Source organism: Sphaeramia orbicularis, chromosome 11 (assembly GCF_902148855.1).
Source record: "Sphaeramia orbicularis chromosome 11, fSphaOr1.1, whole genome shotgun sequence".
Lineage (NCBI taxonomy): Eukaryota > Metazoa > Chordata > Actinopteri > Kurtiformes > Apogonidae > Sphaeramia > Sphaeramia orbicularis.
In genome coordinates, this window is record NC_043967.1 from 3,546,708 (window position 1) to 3,567,633 (window position 20,926).

At 39.6% G+C, this 20,926-nt stretch overlaps 1 protein-coding gene across 1 annotated transcript in view; it reads left to right on the top strand.

The window, feature by feature from the left end:
• LOC115427994 (focal adhesion kinase 1-like) overlaps positions 1-20,926 on the top strand; it is a 52,249-nt gene that overhangs the window by 23,179 nt on the left and 8,144 nt on the right. Inside the window, 7 exon segments of the mRNA XM_030146762.1 lie at positions 1,436-1,490; positions 8,822-8,962; positions 9,236-9,313; positions 10,031-10,138; positions 15,166-15,283; positions 16,120-16,150; positions 17,003-17,067. Coding sequence (XP_030002622.1) covers positions 1,436-1,490; positions 8,822-8,962; positions 9,236-9,313; positions 10,031-10,138; positions 15,166-15,283; positions 16,120-16,150; positions 17,003-17,067 — 596 coding nt within the window.

Consider the following 20,926-nt stretch of genomic DNA (forward strand, 5'->3'; position numbering starts at 1 on the left):
GTGTATATATGTCAATGCAGAGAGCTAGCCAGGGCAGAAAACGATGGACTGTCTGTAAAAGAAGCATATCATGGATGTTTTCTCAGTGAAATGAGGGGCTCTGTCTACAAGTAGTTTGAGCGCCTGTAAAATAGTTGAAAGTAGGGATGTAACGGTATGAAAATTTCATATCACGGTTATTGTGACCAAAACTTATCATTATTATCATTGTTATCATTATTATCACTGTATTGTTGAATTTGTACTCAAAATGTTCAAAAAGTACTTATACACAACCTGAAATAATTTAACCAAGTTGTATTTTGGAAAAAAAAAAAAAAAAAAAAAAAATAATAGACACTTTCTGTACTTTCTGTTTGAAGAAACATTCAAATATTAACATGTAAACATCAAACATACAAATGTGTATTAAAGATGGCACCTTATGGCCATTGTTTGACCATTTTCCATATTAAGTTTGAGTTGTTTTTGTTTCTTTTTCAGAAATAGACATAGAGATAGAAATGAGAATGAGTTTTCAAAGTGCGGTCATCAAACACAGTTATCATAATTAGAATTTACACGGTAATACTAACCGTCAGAAATTTTACCGCGGTTTATTGTTATACCTGTAATCGTTACATCCCTAGTTGAAACTTTATTTCAATAATCTCGTAAAGTTTTGTTCTGAACATTTAAAGTTGTTTTTCATCATAAATATGACTGAAAAATTCAAGTTCGTTTTTGTTTCTTTGGTATAACACATTTTTTAAGCATTTATTAAAATATATTATTATTAATATTATAATAATGATAATTAATGGCCAGATATTGAAAGATAAGTTCTTTCTGAAAAAAGGTGCAAAAGAATTGGCAAAAAAAAAAGACATTCTCTGACACTTTTAATGCAAAACCAACATCTAGGCCTGTTCTAACAGTAGTCGTTCTAGGGTTAATGGTGTCCTTTTCAGACAGACATAGGTCAGAAACCGACTGTCCACTGACAGTGTTTCTAAATCTGTAATATAAATATAATCCTTAAGGAGGGAAGAGGATGATGTAAGGTGTCGTACTCGTCTTTTCTCCAGAAGTATTTGAGTCATTATCTGCGTCCTGTTTTAGCTCTACACATCTTTCTGTGTCTCTGTGGTTTCTCTTTGAACTCCTCCCTCCTTTCTTTGTCTTTCTGCTCTTTGGGTTTTTCTTCACCTCCGTCTGGTAGGAAAAGATGACGTGCTCTGTACTCACTTCTTAGCCATAGCTCTGTGTTTCTGCATTCTGTAATAAGTCATCTGCCTGACACTATCTGGATGGAGCTGTTGTTTTATTTCTCAGTGGAAGGGAATATAATCTGCTGAGACCAGATAAAGACTCAAGTGCTTGTCAATTAACATTCCTGTGTGTAATTACTGCAGTAAACATTCTGCTCTTCATCTCTGTATCTTTCTCTTTGTAGAAAGGATGTTGGTCTGAGACGCTTTTTCCCCAAAGAACTGTTGGATTCAGTGAAGGTGAGAATAATCTGTTTTAAAGTTATTTATAAAAACTGAGTTGGTTAAAGACCTAAGGCGGGGGTGATAGGATTCCAGCACCATTTCTGGTGATCAGCAAATGGAGGTGGGGGGGCAGGATATATATCATAGGTGCAAAAAGATCAGAGCCAGTATAATATCAAGGGCTCCAACCTGGGCTTTGATGAACCTCTCATTCTCAACCAATGGCTTTCGCTCCCAAGTTCAATTATGGCTACTAGCCAATCAGTTGTAGAGAGTAGGCGGGTCTTGGTGGAGACGACAACCTCAGAGTAGCCATCTGTACGTGGTGATGGCCGGCGAGATGGAAGGCAAGCAGATGAAGACCAGTGAAGACATCCTGCAGGTTCACAGGGGACTGAAAAATAAATGGTGTTGGGCATGGACAGAGGAGGTGGGAGTGGATGGAAAGCCCAACGACAGTTTGTGCAAATAATTAAGACAATGGAGTGTTTGTTTTTGTACATTCTGCCCACACATATTGAAATATGCGATGATTGATGACTGATTGATGAAGCCAAACTTTTTTTTTTCTGTTCCTAGTTTCTCTTCTGGGACTTCTTCCATGAATAGAGTAAAGGCTTAGGCTCCGTTCACATAGCAGGTCTTAATGCACAATTCAGATTTTTTGGTGATATCTGACTTTTTCCTGTGTTGGTTCATATTCCACATTAAATGCGACTTCTATCAGTTTTGAGTCTGAACTGAATGTGACCCTGAAGTGATCCACATGCACAAAAGAGGTCCTGACGGAATACATGACCACACAGACACATACTGTGTTTACAGAAGTAACACTCCTGGGACGCAGAATTGTGACATTTGTCGCATTTCAATAATGTAAAGTTCGGATAAATGCGATCTAGCCATTCAGACTGAAGTCACGTTGCAAAATATCAGATACGTATCGGATTTAGGACGACCTATAAAGGTGGCCGGGGTTGGATTTGAAAAAATTGGGTTAGTGCTGTTCAAACTGTCTTTAACAGATCAGATACAGGTCACATATGGGGACAAAAACTGATGTGGGCCACATTTGCCTTGTAGTCTGAACAGAGCTTAAGACTCAGCTCATTGTCGGACTGAAATGAAACTACTCTGTCGTTTGTGTTTCAGTCCTTGTCTTCTGTCTTCATACTGTCACTGAAGTGAAGTTCACCTCAGAGCCAGAAGAGTTGTGTGCGTTTGTAGGTACAGGTGTTAGCGTACGACCTGAGTCCAGACGTATTGTCACCTGTGTCCATTCTAAACTCCTGTCTGGATTGTTGGTAGGGCTGTAGGGTTGCATTGGTGAACAGGTGAATGTTTTCAGCTTATCTCATTAGAAATGTTTGGTTTTGAAAGTACCGAAATGCAACAAAAGTTCAGCACTTCATACAACACAGACTTCACACTGGTACACAAGTACATGTGAGTCTGACATATGGAACCTGTGAAGGCCCTTTACCAACGTACATATCCACACGATCCAACACATTATTACACCCATGAATATTCTGGTCCTTTTATGTAGATATTTATAAAGATTTGAGGACGTTTTCCATCCGAGTTCAGTCAGACAGTGTTTGGTTTTTGTAAATGTTGTGATCGTTGGGGGGTGTTTGTATAATGAACAGGGTCTTTGTCAGCGATAAATTTATGACGTGTTTATGGGGGAGAGAGAGAGAGAGAGAAAGAAAGTGTGAGCGTGAGTGAGTGAGACATTTGAGTCAGTGAGAGAATAGCCCAGTGACCCAAAGGTCTTTATTGTCGCCGTCTGACAGATGCTCTGCACAGTGAAGAAAAAGTGTGTTAACGTGTGTGTGTGTGTGTTTGCTCAACCCTCAGGTCATGTTAAACCCACTTTCGTTTCTCCAACAATGAGGAGGGTGGGGGAGGGGTCAACGTGTGTCTGCCCGAACTGAGCCCTGCTGGCTCCCCCCCCCCTTCTCTTCTCCTCTTTTCTTCCTCCTCCTCCTCCCCCTCTTTCTCTTCTCCTCCTCTTCTCTTCTTCCTCCTCCTCTTCCCCCTCCTTCTCCTCTTCTTCTCCTCTTCCCCCTCTTCCTCTTCTCTTCTTCCTCCTCCTCCTCCTTCTCTTCTTCTCCTCTTCCCCCCTTTCTCTTCTGTACTCCTCCTCCCCCTCTTCTTCCCCCTCTTCCTCTTCTCCTCTTCCCCCTCTTCCTCTTCTTCCTCCTCCTTCTCCTCTTCCCCCTCTTCCTCTTCTCTTCCTCCTCCTCCTTCTCCTCTTCTTCTCTTCTTCCCCCTCTTCCTCTTCTCTTCCTCCTCCTCCTCCTCCTCCCCCTCTTCTCCTCTTTCTCTTCTTGTCCTCCTCCTCTTCTTCTCCTCTTCCCCCTCTTCCTCTTCTACTCCTCTTCCTCCTCCTCTTCCTTTTCCCTCTCTTCCTCTCCACCTCCTCATCCCTTCCTCCTCCTCCTCTTCCTCTTCTCCTCCTCTTCCCCCTCCCCCTCTTCCTCCTCCTCCTCCTTGACCTGTACAGTGAACAACAGTTGGATTTATCATAATCATATCATAATAATTAGAATTTACACGGTAATACTAAACATCAGAAATTTTACCGCAGTTTATTGTTATACCTGTAAAAACGTTATTTTACTCCTCTGGTTTTGGTAGAAGTATATGAACCCTGATATATAGTATCAGATAAAATGCAGTAAGAGTAAAGACAAGCACATCTGCTGTTCTTTATGTGGCACAAAAATGGAGAGAGAGAGAGAGAGAGAGAGAGAGAGAGAGCACAGCTGTCATTTATGTTTGTGTCGATCACCCTGGTGAAAGAGAATGGTAGTCATTTAATGGGATTATTCTCTCTCAATGGACTCCACTCTACATACACACACACACACACACACAGTGGTGGGAGCAGATGGCTGTGGTAGTAAACAGTGACTGATGTTGGTTGAAGCCTTTTAAAGACTGTCGTCTGTTCATTCATACTGACAAGAGTCACAGTAGGTTTAGTAGAACTGACCTTTGGAGATCAAAGTCGGATCAGATATCAGCCTCAGCTCAAGCGCTGGTCCCTTACATGACTTTTATAATACACATGTGATATGTAATTGTGGGGGATAGGACTGGACAAGCAGTGACCTCTTGCTACTCCCTTTCAGGCACAACAGTTGTTCCATTTTTATCTTTTTTTTTTTTTTTTTTTTTTTAGTTTTGTCTTGTTTTATTTTTGTTTGTTTTTTTCCTTTTTTCCTATGTTTTGTATTCTGTTTGTGTCTGAAATAAACTTAACAAACAATAATTTAATGATAGGGAAACCTACAGTTAAATACATGATTTCATTATAGCAGTTGTTAGTCATAGGTGAGTAAAGTAGACTGGATTTAATCGTTAGTACATTAGGGATTAATAGGTTTCAGCTGCAACACATTTAGAGCTGCAGCTATTGATTATTTTTATAATCAGGTAGGGCTGTGCAATTAATCGAAATTCAATTACGATTTCGATTATTACACGCAACGATTTCAAAAATTATGTAATCGAGAAAAAACGATTATTAATTTTGAGTTGTTTTAATTCACGCGCACGCAAGCTACCATGAGCTGCTCTGCCCCGCCCCCCTCTAAGCTACTGCTGCCTGCTAGCCGGCAGGTCCACCCCAAGAAGAGAGTTGTACCTAGCGGTCTGAAAAAATAGCAGGAGAATCGCAGCAGAAGTGCTTGGTAAACAAAAAAGGCAAGTCAAATTCAATTGTATGGAATCACTTTGGGTTTGATGAAGAGCAAAAACCCATTACGTGCAAAAAGTGTTTCGTAGTTGTGTCCGCACCGACCAGTAACACAGCAAACCTTTTTAACCATCTAAAGTTTAACCACCGCCACCTTTATCATAATCTTATGAAAAACTAAAACACATAAAAAAAAACAAAACAAAAACTCCGTCTACAGCTTCGTCCGCAATGCAATCTTCGGGCCTTTCTAAACTGAATGACGAATGACAAGGAATAACGAATGACCACGTAAGATTCGGCAGAACCACTGCTCCTTTGTCATTCGGAATAGTTTGCATGGAATGACAGCTATAATGGGAACGACAGATGACTTCGAATAACGGAAAACGACGTGTCGGTTTACTGGCTGGCTGGCCGGCCCCTAGTAAATATAGTGAACAGAATATGGAAGTAACATTTCTCCCCTGTAGTTAGCTGTCGGTGTAGCCCTAGCCTCAGCTGGAAGTGAAGCTCCAGAGAGCTGCGCGAGCCCATCTAACTTGATTTTCAAAATAAAAGCGCTTCCGTATCAACTTTACGGGACTAAAGCGTCAACTGTCGTCTTCCTGATATATTAGAGCCAAGGCATTACGTATGTGACGTGACATTTCTATACGCACTGTTGTCGATCAAGTTGGAATACAATGTTTTTATCTCTTCCCATGAAATTAATGTGGTATTGTGATTTATTCTTGATAAAGTGTAACTGGATGCAGTCGGTATGTAATCATTGCAGCAGGTCAAAGGTGATTACTGATGTGTATAAGTAGGAAAAAAGGGGGAATGGATCTGAAAACGTTATTCGAAGTCATCTGTCGTTCCCATTATAGCTGTCATTCCACGCAAACTATTCCGAATGACAAAGGAGCAGTGGTTACGCTAAATCTTATGTGGTCTTTGCCAAATCTTACGTGGTCATTCGTTATTCCTTGTCATTCGTCATTCAGTTTAGAAAGGCCCGCAATCTTCAGTCTCCGAATCTCTTTACGCTGCAACTCCCGTATTAACCTAACTGAAACCTCACGGCACGCCACTGAATTTACTGTTTCATACTACACTGAACATACTTGAATTTATAATTTGCACTTTACGTGAGTTTTTTTTTTTTTTTTTTTATTGTTCCAGTTCTATGGCAAGTCTAGAGCAGTTTAATTCCAGTGCACTATTTATAAAAGGAAACATACTTGAATTTACAGTACACTTATTTGCATTCAAAGATTTTTTGTTTCGTACAAAAGTGAACATACTTTGTTTTAATGGTTAAAAGGTTTATTTATATTTAAAGAGTATATCTTACATTGTTTTGCAAGAAAAAAATAAACAACTTTAAGGTTAACAAATAATCATTTTTAATAATCGTGATTTCAATTATTGCTAAAATAATCGTGATTTTTTTTTTTCTATAATCGAGCAGCCCTATAATCAGTTCATCTATTGATTATTTTCTTTGATTTGGTTTGATTGACTTGATCTAACTATTATTTCAGTAGGTGAAAAAAATAGTAAAAATGTGAAACGGACATGACTGAAAATGAAAACTTGTTTATTCCAGAACCAGATGAAACAATAACCACAAAACATATAAAAGTAAAAGGATATATACAAAATATCTATGTAGAAATAACAACAATAAAAACAGTATACAAGTGTATATATAAAAATATCTACATAGAAATAAATATGATAAGAACAGTGTAAAAGTATATATAAAAACTATCTATTTAGAAATAACAACGATAACAGTATAAAAGTATAAAAATATCTATATAGAAATAATAACTGCAGTAACAACAGTATAAAAGTAGGGCTGTCAAAAATAACTCGTTAATGCAGATTAATCCATCATCATGATTAATCTGATTAAAAATTTTAACTCCATTAACACATCTCCAGCAGAATGACTCTGAACGTCTCTGCCAACCCATTTGGGCCAGTTTGTCCAAGTGGAGTTAGTGCTGCGTATGCGCAGATGGGTTAGGTGATCCGGTAGTGACAGGCAGCAGAACCAACCCATAAAGATGGAAGACACTAAACACCACGTTAGCCTTCTGGATGGAAATATGAGGTGAAAACCCCCCAAGATGGAACAGTTTAATTTGAATGGGTTCATTAACTCAGCTCTGCATTTATGGAGAAGCTAAGCTAACAAGACATGTCTGTCCTTGGATGTACACTGATGGTCATCGGTGAGATATTTCTGTCTAACTTATCAACTACCTCAGACTTATTCAGATAAGAGGTTACATAATACACACAGTCTCACCATGTAAAATCTGGACATAAAGAGATGGATTCATCCCATTTGACAAAAATGCGATAAACATACTGTGTACGGATAGTTTGTGACTGTCCGGCCTGTTGGTGTAGTATCAGTGAGGTGGATATCTACTTGGACTTCCTCACAGGAAGGGTGGACACTTTGGACCGATGCTAATCTCATGAGAATGAGGAGGAATTCCTAAAATGGTAGAAATTAACCAGCAGGAGTTCACGTGCATTATTTTCTGGAACCTTGTGTCTGTTGTGAAATCTGGAAATAACATTTAAGGAGGGCAAAAGTACTTGAGTAATAGAATATAGAATCTGTAAAACCCCATAAATAACAGAACGATCATGAGAGTGGTTCTGACCTCCAAAGTATAAACACACAAACAGGTCAAATGTACTAGATCAGGTGTGTTAAATTACCCATTTTTTACTGTCCGTAAATCAATCGTCCTGCCTTTTGATTGTCTTGTCCCTGTTGAAGGGTCATCGTACTTGTATTAAATGACCTTATTGCAGTGTACCAGTGTACAGTCAGTGTGTGCGTGTGTTTTTAAGTCCAAGCTGTACTGCTCTAAATCTGCACTAATCTTTATCTTAATCTATATATGGGCCACTATTTCTAATACAGGATGGTCTGTGCAGTGTGTTGTGTGAATGCACGTTTTATAAAATGCTCTGACTATATGCATATGTGTTTGAATTATATTGTCATTTATATATGTTTTAATGGCCGCACTGTTTCTCATAGACATGGGAAAATACAAATCAAGTGGCGGCATCATCAAGAACATTATTTCAGTTTAGTTGAACCTTAATGTAGATTTCGACCCCCACAGGATTGAAGATTATTGCACAGATATACAATATGACTGGTAAAGTGTAGCCATGCAGCTTTATGAGTAGAATTATGGCATATTGAGAGGATTGTAAATAACAGAATAATGTTCCTAGATGGATTTTTTTGTATCAGTTCCCCATCTGTCTTCTTTGCAGTGACATAACAGACCTAAAAATAGATAAACACATTACATTCAATATTTAGGGAATACACATTTACTTGTATGTTAGAGTAGCATAAATCTCATACAAAGACAAGTGGAGCCACACTGTGATGTTTTATGGAGTAGTTGTAAATAGTACAAATATAAATACTACCAAATGCACCTCTGAAATGAAGTGGTGAGAATGGACTGGAACCTCAGAGGACTGTCAGTGAGTCAGTGTCTGTGCGTCCACATGTCCCAACATAATCCCTACGCTTTTTTTCATCTGATATTTTGAAGTGAATCCATAGATCTTCTTTAACATAAAGTCTGTTTCTTTCCAGGCTAAAACTCTTCGTAAGCTGATTCAACAGACCTTTAAGCAGGTGGCCAACCTCAACGATCAGCAGTGCATCCTGAAGTTCTTGGAGATACTTGCACCAGTTTACCGCTATGACAAGGAGTGCTTTAAATGTGCCCTTGGGGTAGGTTTGGGTCATTTCTACCCCTCTGGACTCTGAAGGCTTACATTAGCTGTATTAGGCTGACCCCTTGTGGCCATACCAGGCCAAACAAAAGTAAAACATGTACCCATGATGCTGTGGTCGTTCTCTTTTCAGTTTGCCTTAACTTTGGCTGAACAATGCTAGTACCTAAAATGGATCAGAGGATAACTTATTGTAAATATTTCTCAGTGCGTTACCTTTTCTTCTCTGTCATTCTTTTGTTCATCTTCTTCCTTTGCCTCTGTTTAACAGAGCAGCTGGGTGATCCAGGTAGAGTTAGCCATTGGGCCAGAGGAAGGGATCAGCTACCTCACGGACAAGGGATCCACGGTGAGTTCCTTAAAAGAACACCTCAAACTGCTGTTTCCTTTTGTTTAGAAATATTTCAACCATAGGCCACAAAGGGCAGATAAGGTGGAGAATGAGCTCATTAAACTGGTCAGTTACTTTTACACTGAGCCCGTTTACATGGCCATAATAATCCGATAACTGGAAGTTATCCGATAACTGCTGTAATCAGATGCAACGCATGTACATGCACTTCAGAAATGCGATAATGGAAAAACCTTGGTTTACATGTTTCAGTCTATTATTTGATTTCTTTCGGAGCACGTACGTATGTTATCACGTAAGACGTAAACTTCCTGTCATTTTCAAAACACCCGGTCTTGTTTGTTTTGTTTTTTTTACACATGCACAGATGTAAAAAACCCTGGAACAAATCAGATTAACCTGTATACATGCAGGAAAACATCGGAGTATTGGGGACAAATCTTGGTGTGTTAATCCAATTTCTCATTGTAAGATAACTGCTGTTATCGGATAAAACTGATCAGATTATCCTGTTTACATGATCACTGGAATAATCTGAGAACTCTAGAAATCGGATAATGATGGGAGTGTTAGTGTGGATGTAAACGGGCTCAGTGATAACTTCTTACCACATTTTATAAACTACATAATTGGAGGATTAAACTGTCCATCCATTCATCCATCCATTAAACTCATAAATGACTAATTGTTGTGTGTTTTTCTTTTTGTCTCCAGCCAACACATCTTGCTAACTTTAACCAGGTTCAGTCCATCCAGTACTCTGCCATGGAGGAGAAGGACAGGAAAGGCATGTTACAGCTCAATGTGGCAGGAGCTGCTGAGGTACAGAACCATCACATGATCAGCTTGAACTGGTATGAAGGCAAAGGTCCACGGGGACTATGTCCACACACACAAAGGTTTACAGCTGCAGCTACTAGTCAGTATTTTGGCAATCACTTAGTCTGTCAATTATTTTCTTCATTTTGATTCGATTAAAGGGTTATTTGAATGGGTGAAAGAATAGTAAAAACATGAAACAGACATGTTTGAAAATGACAAACTACTTGTTCTTTATTCCAGAACCAGCTGGAACAACCACAAAAAGTATAAAAGTAACAGGATATTTACACCTCCTCAAGGTCTTGCTGGCAGCGAGTAAAAAGACCATTACAAAATACTGGCTTAAGAGAGAATGCCCACCGATGACTGTCTTTACCAGTGTGGTAAAACATCTGTATTTACTAGAACAGATGACCTACACAATGCGACTGCAGAAAGAAATGGGTGAAGAACACTGGGAAAAATGGCATGTTTACATAACCTGAGGCAAATTTGTAAACCATTAATTATAAAAATTGTGTTGTTTGTCCAAACAATGCGATTTTTGTAACCCCTTGACCTCACGACCTTTTAGTTCTGTTTTTTGTCTTTGTATCTGTTAAAAAACCTTTCATAAAAAAAAAAAAAAGGAAAAGGATTTAGGGTATATATATATATATATATATATATATATATATATATATACATATATATATAATATATATATATATATATATATATATATATATATGGTAGGTGCCCTCATATCTTCTGTTGTTTGTGTTGATCCTGGCGTCATGTGCATCACAATAAAAAAAACAACAGTGGAACCAATGTTTAACAGCAGCAAAATTAAAGAAACCAAGCTTTGATTCAGGAAAATTATGATTTAATATTTTTTTAAGTGATTTGAGTCAATTAATTGATGAATTGTTTCAACACTACTAATATTCCACTATTATTATGAACATGATATTCTATTTGGATATCCTGAATTAGGCTTTGTTCATATGAGCTATTCCGGTATTATTTTGGTTTCATGAGGATTCAATAAACATGCATATAGCCTTATTGGAATATGTGTTTGTGGGTTTTTACCACAGGTTGTGATAAATGACACCTGTTTATGGTCAGTGAGAGTATAGACATGACTCTGGTAGAAATGCATCCAAAAAGAGAAACCAACTCACTGTTAAAAACACCCTTTTGGATCAGTTGGATTGTGCAGATTTTTGGCCTTTTCAAGACAGTGTTTGATGGAATGAAAGGAGGAGGCTGTGTTCACGTAGTGGAAAACCCCTTTACGAATCTCAAAATGTGCCACTACTTGTTAACAGGACCATTAGTGGAATATTGGCTTTTTTTAGCCATTGGAAGGAGTTTATTATGAACTTTGTCTTACACTGACCAAAAATATAAATGCACCACTTTAGTTTTTTCTCCCATTTTTCATGAGCTGAACTCAAAGATCTAAGACTTTTTCTATGTTCACTAAAGGCCTATTGCTCTTAAATATAGTTCACTGATCTGTCTAGTGAATGCTTCTCCTTTACCCAGATAATCCATCCACCTCACAGGTGTGGCAGATCCACATACTGAGTAGACAGCAGGATTATTGCACAGGTGGGCCTTCGGCTGGACACAATAAAAGGCCACTCTAAAATGTGCAGTTTAACTGTATTGGGGGGCTCCGGGGGGGTCAGAAAACCAGTCAGTATCTGATATGACCACCATTTGCCTCAGTTCAACACATCTCCTTCATTTAGTTGATCAGATGGTTGGTTGTGGCCTGTTGAATGTTGGTCCACTCTTCTTCAATGGCTGGGCCCAGTTGGTGGATATTGGCAGGAACTGGAACACGCTGTAGTATATGCCGATCCAGAGCATCTAAAACCTGCTCAATGGGTGGAATGTCTGGTGAGTATGCTGGCCATGCAAGAACTGGGATGTTTTCACCTTCCAGGAACTGTGTCCAGATCCTTCAACATGGGGCTGTGCATTATCATGGTCCAACATGAGGTGATGGTAGTGGATGAACAGCACAACAATGGGCTTCAGGATATGGTCACAGTATCTGTGTTTATTCAAAATGACATCACTAAAATGCACCTGTGTTCGTTGTCCATAACATACACCTGCCCATACCATCCCCCCACCATAGGCCATTTGATTCACAATGTTGGCATCAGCAAACCACTCACCCACACGACTGCCATCTGCCCTGGACAGTGAAAACAGGGATTCATCCGTGAAGATAACACTTCTCCAAAGTGCCAGATGTGAGCATTTGCCCACTTAAGTTGGTTACGATGACAGACTGCAGTCAGGTGGAGACCCCGATGAGTACGACAAGCATGCAAATGAGCTTCCCTGAGATGTTGTCTGACAGTTTGTGCAGAAATTCTTTGGTTATTCAAACCGACTGTTGCAGCAGCTGTTCAGTGGCTGGGCTCAGACCATCTTGGAGGTGAAGATGCTGGATGTGGAGGTCCTGGGCTGGTGTGGTTACACGTGGTCTGTGGTTCTGAGGCCGGTTGGACGTACTGGGAAATTCTCTGAAACACCTTTGGAGACGGCTTATGGTAGAGAATGAATATTCAGTTCACTGGAAACAGCTCTGGTGGGCATTTCTACAGTCACATGACCATTGCACACTCCCTCAAAACTTGCGACATCTGTGTCATTGTGCTGTGATCAAACTGCACATTTTAGAGTGGCCTTTTATTGTGTCCAGCCTAAGGCCCACCTGTGCAATAATCCTGCTGTCTAATAAGCATCTGGATCTGCCACACCTTTGAGGTGGATGGATTATCTGGGCAAAGGTGAAGCGCTCACTAACACAGATTTAGATAAATTAGTGAACAAAAGTTGAGAAAAATAGGCCTTTAGTGAACATTGAAAAAGGCTTAGAGCTTTGAGTTCAGCTCATGAAAAATGGGAGTAAAAACAAAAGTGTTGCGTCTATATTTTTGTTCAATGTATTTAGAACTAGAAGCACTCGGAGAGCGCAGACCTCCGCCAAGGCTGATCAGTGGCGCCCCCCGTGGGCCCCCCCACCCCCGATCACCACCAAAATTTAATCATTTCTTCCTTATCCCATTTCCAACAAACCCTGAAAATTTCATCAAAATCTGTCCATAACTTTTTGAGTTATGTTGCACACTAACGGACAGACAAACAAACAGACAAACAAACAAACCCTGGCAAAAACATAACCTCCTTGGCGGAGGTAATCAGGGCAAAATGGAAACAATTTGGTCAGGTGAACAGAGTGGATGTGTGTATTGGACCACTAGGTGTTGCTGTGCCTGTCACAGTTACCCACACAGTATATACAGGGGTTGGACAAAATAATGGAAACACCTTCACCTCAAGATGATAATGCCCCAATCCATACAGCTAGAATTGTTAAAGAATGGCATGAGGAACATTCTAATGAAGTTGAGCATCTCGTATGGCCAGCACAGTCCCCAGACCTCAACATTATTGAGCATTTATGGTCAGTTTTAGAGATTCAAGTAAGACGTCGATTTCCACCGCCATCGTCTCTAAAAGAGTTGGAGGGTATTCTAACTGAAGAATGGCTTAAAATTCCTTTGGAAACAATTCACAAGTTGTATGAATCAATACCTCGGAGAATTGAGGCTGTAATTGCCGCAAAAGGCGGACCTACACCATATTAAATTATATTTTGTTGATTTTTTTTAAGGTGTTTCCATTATTTTGTTCAACCCCTGTAGACATACCAGGGATTCTGTCTGTCCATTCATCTGAGATTTTTGTCGAACTAATTTCTCAGACTCTATTGACCCGATTCTTTTCAAGTTTCACACATGTTCTTTGCATGTGCCTTTCTCTGTGCCTTATGTACAAATTTTTGAAAAAGTTTTAAAAAATATTAAAAGTTAAGACTCAAAATTCATCCCTGGCTAGGCAGGGTATCAGTAAGCAGTGATCATGACTGACCTGCATTCTGATCTGAATCAAAAGGCATAGCTTGAACCCTCAGGGGTGTCCAAATCTGATCCTTGAGGACCTACAGTTTTAGATATTTCCCTCTTCCATCACACCTGATTCAATTAATGATCAGCTCATCAAAGTCTACAGAAGCCTGATAATGATGTAATGGCTTCCAGGTGTGATGGAAGAGGGAAATATCTACAACACGCAGGATGCTGGCCCTTGAGGACCAGATTTGGACACCCAGGTGTCAAACATACGGTCTGTGGACCAAAACCGGCCCACCAAAGGGTCCATGTGGCCCACGGGATGAACTTGTGAAAAGCAAAAATTATATTAATCAGTAATGTTAAAATCATTTTAGTTCATGCTCCACATTCAGGCCTAAATTGGGCTGGACCAGTACTGTCAAAATAACCTATAAATAATGACAATGCCACATTTTTCTCTCTGTTTTAGTGTAAAGAAAAAAAGCATATTTCATGAAGATAGCATTTACAAATTGTCCTTTCACAAAAAATGTGGAGAAGCTAAACAAATATAAACAATCTGAAAACAATATTGTTTCTTTTACTAAATGTTTTGTGTATTTGTAGACTGTCCACTGTGATCTTTGAGTTATAACGTATACGTGTAAATGATACACTGAAGCAGAATATTGTTAAAATTAGTTATTTTTCTGAAGACATTTCAGATTGTTCATGTTATTCACACTTTTAAGGATAGTTTGTAGATGTAAACATGTTCATCATGTAATTTTACTTTTTTCACTGCTATTGTTTTTCTGGTCTGGCCCGTTTGAGATCATATTGGGCTAAATGTGGAAGCTGAACTAAATGAGTTCAACACCCCTGTTCTAACCCTAGAAAGATATTTTCTAGATTTAGATTCCATATTATGTTTCTCCAACAGAGGGGTTTCATGACATGCACTGATGTATGGTGTGTGATGTATTACCTTTTGCTGTATTAGACTGACTTGTGGGCATTGACACATGTTGAAGGTTTATAGTCAGACTGTCCTTCTTTTCTTTGAGAGTCTCTGCTTTGATAATGACTTGTAACAGGACTGTTACTGTGTCTGTGCAGCCGCTCACAGTTACAACAGCATCACTGACCACGGCAGAGAACTTAGCTGACCTCATTGATGGTTACTGTCGACTCGTCTCTATGGAAACACATTCCTTCATTGTCAGAGTTCAGAAAGGTATGACCAACTTCTACCATAAATTACATGATTATATTTTACCTATCGTTATCCTCATATCATAACTGTCTAATTCATCCACTATATGGACCAAAGTATGTGGACCTGTTGAATCCAGGTGTTTCTTTTCTGACAGGGGTCTGGGATACAAAACAATAATGACTAATGTCAGAATATCGTTTTATATAATGGGATAAATATCATTGCATTGGTTAGTTTGGGTTAAATTATCTTTGTTTCCAAAATGCCTCAGAGATGATTTTAACTTAATTTTTCTCAACACAGATTCTGTTTATTCATGACTGATTTTAAATGTTCCACCTCTAAATTTTTTTGAAATATTTTTCCTGCTCTGACCGTAAATAATAATTTTCTTCCACATCTGACCATCTACTTTCATCACATTTGACTGAGGAAGAAAAATCTACCATTGGACCTTAAGGAAATGTTGATGTTTCTAAACTATATGAACATAAGTATGTGGGCACATCATGTCTATAGCTGTCAGATGTCCTGTTCATGAGGATCGGACACAGAAACATCAATATGATATTTATCCCACAATATAAAACTATATTCTGATGTTAGTCATTATTGTTTTGTATCCCAGGTCCCTGTTAGAAAAGAAACACCTGAATTCAATGTGTCTACATACTTCTGTCCATACAGTGGATGAGTTAGACAGTTACAATATGAGACTAACAATGTACCCAACAGGATGTTTACACTCTGTAAAAACCCTTTTCTTCTTAGTGTGAATCAGTATTTGAAAGCTGCTGTGTACATGCTTGACAATGTTCAATCTGATCTGGTTGATTTGTGTTTTTGTCCTCTAGAGGGAGAGAGAGCGCTTCCCTCCATCCCAAAGTAAGAACTGGACTCATGCTTAACAGTCTGTCATTAAATGTATCTTAAGGACAGTCTTATATCAAAACTTTGGTCCATTGAGTTGAGAATATTTACTCAGTTTTCTGCTATTTGATACCTAAGGATACCACAAGAACTACTTAACATTGAATGGTCTTACTATACAGATGACAGTCCTAATGATTAATACTGGAAATAAGCAGCCCTCCATCCTCTAGATTCAATGTGTTCATATTCACTGTCATATATATTTATATATATATCTCAAATCCCACACAGCAGTGACAGGCTCATCGGTATCTTACAAGCATGTGTTTTCTCATAATGAAGCCTTCAAATCCACCTTCTTGTCTGCGTTATAGAGTGCAGATCCTTGTGTTAATCTGTGGAGCTTTAACATTTCTCACATTTCACTATCACTCCATATTCAAACACCAACACTTTTTGCTTCCTTTTGGTGATTTCAGCTCAAATCTGTCCTTTTCTCTTTCTCCTCTCTGTCTGTGGTCAAATAAGGAGATATGTTTAGGGGCCAAATATTTTCCACTTAGGGTTTTTAAACACTCCAACAGTCTCCTCCTCCTTCTGTCTGTCTTCTCTCTCTCTCTCTCTCGCTCTCTCTCTCTGTTCGTTGTGTGTGATGTATGGTGGTGAAGTTCAGCTGACTCAAAGACAGACCACGGTGAAGGCACAACAATAAGGCTTAGTGTAGCAATGGAGAAGGTTGTTTTTTTCATCATTGAATGTGAACAGAGGCTTCCACATTTAACCTCATTCAGTGAGATCTGACTTAATTTTATTTCAAACATTGCTTTGAATTTACTATCTTCCTGCTGTTTTCTCTTCCATTAGGTTGTCTAATAATGAGAAGAAGTTAGAAGCGGTCAGGAGTGGAGTCAGAGCCATCTCTGTTTCAGGTAAGACGAACAGTGATATAAACACAGTCCAGTCACTGTCATGTCCACCTTTACTTCTGTCTCCACCTCCATCAACGTCTGCTTCTTTGCGTCTTCTCCTCTGCTTGTTTCCTCCTCTGTTGGGACGTCCTCTCTGTCCTCTCCTCATCCTCTCCTCATCCTGTCTGTCCTCCTCGTCCTCTCTGTCCTCCCCATCCTCTCTGTCCTCTCTGTCCTCCTCGTCCTCTCTGTCCTCTCCTTGTCCTCTCTGACCTCCCCATCCTCTCTGTCCTCCTCGTCCTCTCTGTCCTCTCCGTCCTCTCCTTGTCCTCTCTGACCTCCCCATCCTCTCTGACCTCCCCGTCCTCTCTGTCCTCCCTGTCCTCTCTGTCCTCCCCGTCCTCTCTGTCCTCCCCGTCCTCTCTGTCCTCCCCATCCTCTCTGTCCTCCCGTCCTCTCTGTCCTCCCCGTCCTCTCTGTCCTCTCTGTCCTCCTTGTCCTCTCTGTCCTCCCCGTCCTCTCTGTCCTCCCCGTCCTCTCTGTCCTCTCCTCATCCTCTCTGTCCTCCCTGTCCTCTCTGTCCTCGTCCTCTCTGTCCTCTCCTTGTCCTCTCTATGCTCTCTGTCCTCTCCGTCCTCTCCTCGTCCTCTCTGTCCTCTCTGTACTCCCCGTCCTCTCTGTCCTCCCCATCCTCTCTGTCCTTCCCATCCTCTCTGTCCTCCCCGTCCTCTCTGTCCTCTCCTCATCCTCTCTGTCCTCCCTGTCCTCTCTGTCCTCGTCCTCTCTGTCCTCTCCTTGTCCTCTCTATGCTCTCTGTCCTCTCCGTCCTCTCCTCGTCCTCTCTGTCCTCTCTGTACTCCCCGTCCTCTCTGTCCTCCCCATCCTCTCTGTCCTTCCCATCCTCTCTGTCCTCCCCGTCCTCTCTGTCCTCTCCTCATCCTCTCTGTCCTCTCCTCATCCTCTCTCTCCTCCTCATCCTCTCTGTCCTCCTCGTCCTCTCTGTCCTCCCCATCCTCTCCTCATCCTCTCTGTCCTCTCCTCATCCTCTCTGTCCTCCTCCTCCTCTCCGTCCTCCCCGTCCTCTCTGTCCTCTCCTCATCCTCTCTCTCCTCCTCATCCTCTCTGTCCTCCCTGTCCTCTCTGTCCTCTTTGTCCTCCTCTTCCTTTTAATTTCTTTACTGTCTTACCCTCTCACCACTGGATCCATTCACTCTGTTTTCTCTCACACATGCTTGTCCTCTTTCCTACTCGATTGGCTGAAGACCTAGTGACATCAAATCTTCCTAAACCAACCAAGGCCCGTCGTTTCCTCCTCCCCTTTGTCTTCTGTTCAGATTCTCCACCCAATGGTATAATCAGCCCCTTTAGAACAGCAGGAAATCAGCCTGTGTGCAAAATTGTGATGTGTCAGAATAAAAATGTGTGATTTGTACACATACTTTATGGGTGATTTTAGTGTGGATAAGCCCCAAGGAAGAACAAACTGTTCAAGATAATGAATTTGAGCAGTTTGGTACGTTAAGATAAGATATGACTTTATTAATCCAACCGTGGTGAAATTTCACAGTTAACAGCTGCGAGAAACAACAAACAAGTCCAGAGAAAAGACAGGTAGAAATAACACAAACGAGTGAAAAAAATAACAATTTGATATTTATATAAATATAGAATTAGAATTAAAGTGTGTTTGTGGGGGTGTTACTGAGAACTGAATTATTAATCTTTCATGACCACTTTTCTAAAAAGAGTCAGAAAATAATCCTGATTTACAGCAATGACAGCCAGTGTAGAAACTTGTGTATTTTGGATGTAAAATTTTCAACAATAGTAACTGTACCAAATCACTTTTATCTGTATCATCACAGTCATTCTTGCTTTCAGCATGTTCTCTTCTACTAAGGTGTTGTTCTCCTTTGCTTTAACTAATTCTTTCTTATATCAGTAGGACTCAACTACTACTAGAACTAATCCAATCTGCTGCAAAAGAAGTGTCTGGTTTGGGAAGCACTGACTTTGCTAACCAGTGTTTTAGATTTTGCAGCAGAATAACATGATAAGAAACAGAACGCACAGACTCAAATCTGCACATGTTTGACATAGACATCACTTTGAAGTCATCTATTGTGTTTTCAGTTCAGGTCAGTTTCAGTTTACTTCATTCAGAGTGTGTCAGCTTATACAAATATCTGAACATACCTAGAGGATTTTTGCACATGTGTATGTGGTTTTATGGTTTTACTAGTTAAACATTATTTTACTGTGTGTCTTGTTCTAAGGGTAACATCGTGAACAGGTCAACATGTGTCTTTGTGTGTCTGTGTGTGGTTTTGGCATCTTCCAGTGGTGTGGATGTGGATGATGGTGGCTTTGCTGTTCAAAGCTGAACTAAATGTCTTCGTCCAAACCGGAGAATCCAAATGTGACACGCAGGCAACATGAAACACAGCTCTGTGCGCAGTAGGACTATCTGCATGTTTGGTAGAACACTGATGCGAAATCAGTGAATCAAGGCATAATTTAAATCAGGTGTGCCAAACATGTGGCCCATGGGCCAAGACTGGCCTGCCAAAGGTTCCAATCCGGCCCATGGGATAAATTTGCAAAGTGCAAAAATTACACTGAAGATATTAACAATCAAAGGTGTTAAAGAGGTTTTAGATCAGGAGCCACATACAGGAGCCATATATAAGTGTGGGCTCAAGTAAAATAATAGCATATTAACCTATTTATAATGACTCCAAATATTCTTCTTGGTTTAATGTGAAAAAAATTATATTCCGTTATGTCTATAAGTATTGACAAGTCCAGATTTTTCTCTTTGTTTAGTGCAAAAGGATAACATTAAATTATGAAAATATTTACATTAACAAACTCATTTAACAATAAAATGTGAATAACCTGAACAAATCTGAACAACCTGGAATGTCTAAAGAAAATAAAGTGCATTTTTAACAATATTCTTCCTCTTATTAAATGTTTTGAGCCTTTGCAGATCTGATCCATAATGCACATGTATAAATAGGTCAAGGCATAATATTGTTAAAATTGTCATATTTTTCTTGAGAAATTTAAAAAAAAATTTAGGTTATCCCCCCTTTTTTTGTTTGGATATTTTGTAAATGTGAATATTTTCATAATTTAATATTGTTTTTTTGCACTAAAACAAAGAGAAACATTTGAAGTTATCATTATTTGTAGGCTGTTATGCTATTATTTTACTGGTCTGTCCCACTGGAGATCATATTGTGCTGAATGTGGAACCTGAAAGAAAAGGAGTTTGACATCCTTGATTTAAATGGTGAATATAGCCCCATATGTATCCAGAGGAAATACTACAAATTAGATGTTGGAATGAGATGTCATTCCATGTCCTGTAACTAGAACACATGTATTGATCATATGAGGTGTATTGATTGTATTGATTGATACATGTATTGATCATATGGTGGTTCGGTGGTTCAACAAAGGCCAGGGTGATGCACAACAGTACAGAGGAAATGTTTGTGGATTTCTCCGAATTTGAACATTGTTGGGAACATTCCATATAAATATAGAAGTCAGGAACATGGTGTATATAAAATAGAAGATAGGCTGTGGTTTTTGTAAATGTTGGAATTCTGGAAATGCTTCATACAGTCTGATCCATCTGCATTTGAATCAGATTGTCCTGAGTTAAAATATCATGATGCAACATATTATTCCAATACCTTTTTCATCCATTTTTATGGAATGAATTAGGTTAATTATGTGAAATATGTAAATGAGTGCTTCTGTATTTGGTGACAAACTAATGGCATTATTCTGGACAGTATGTGGTGGTGATTTGTGTGTGTGGGCGGCGCAGTGGTTCAGTGGTTGGCATCGTCACCACACACACACA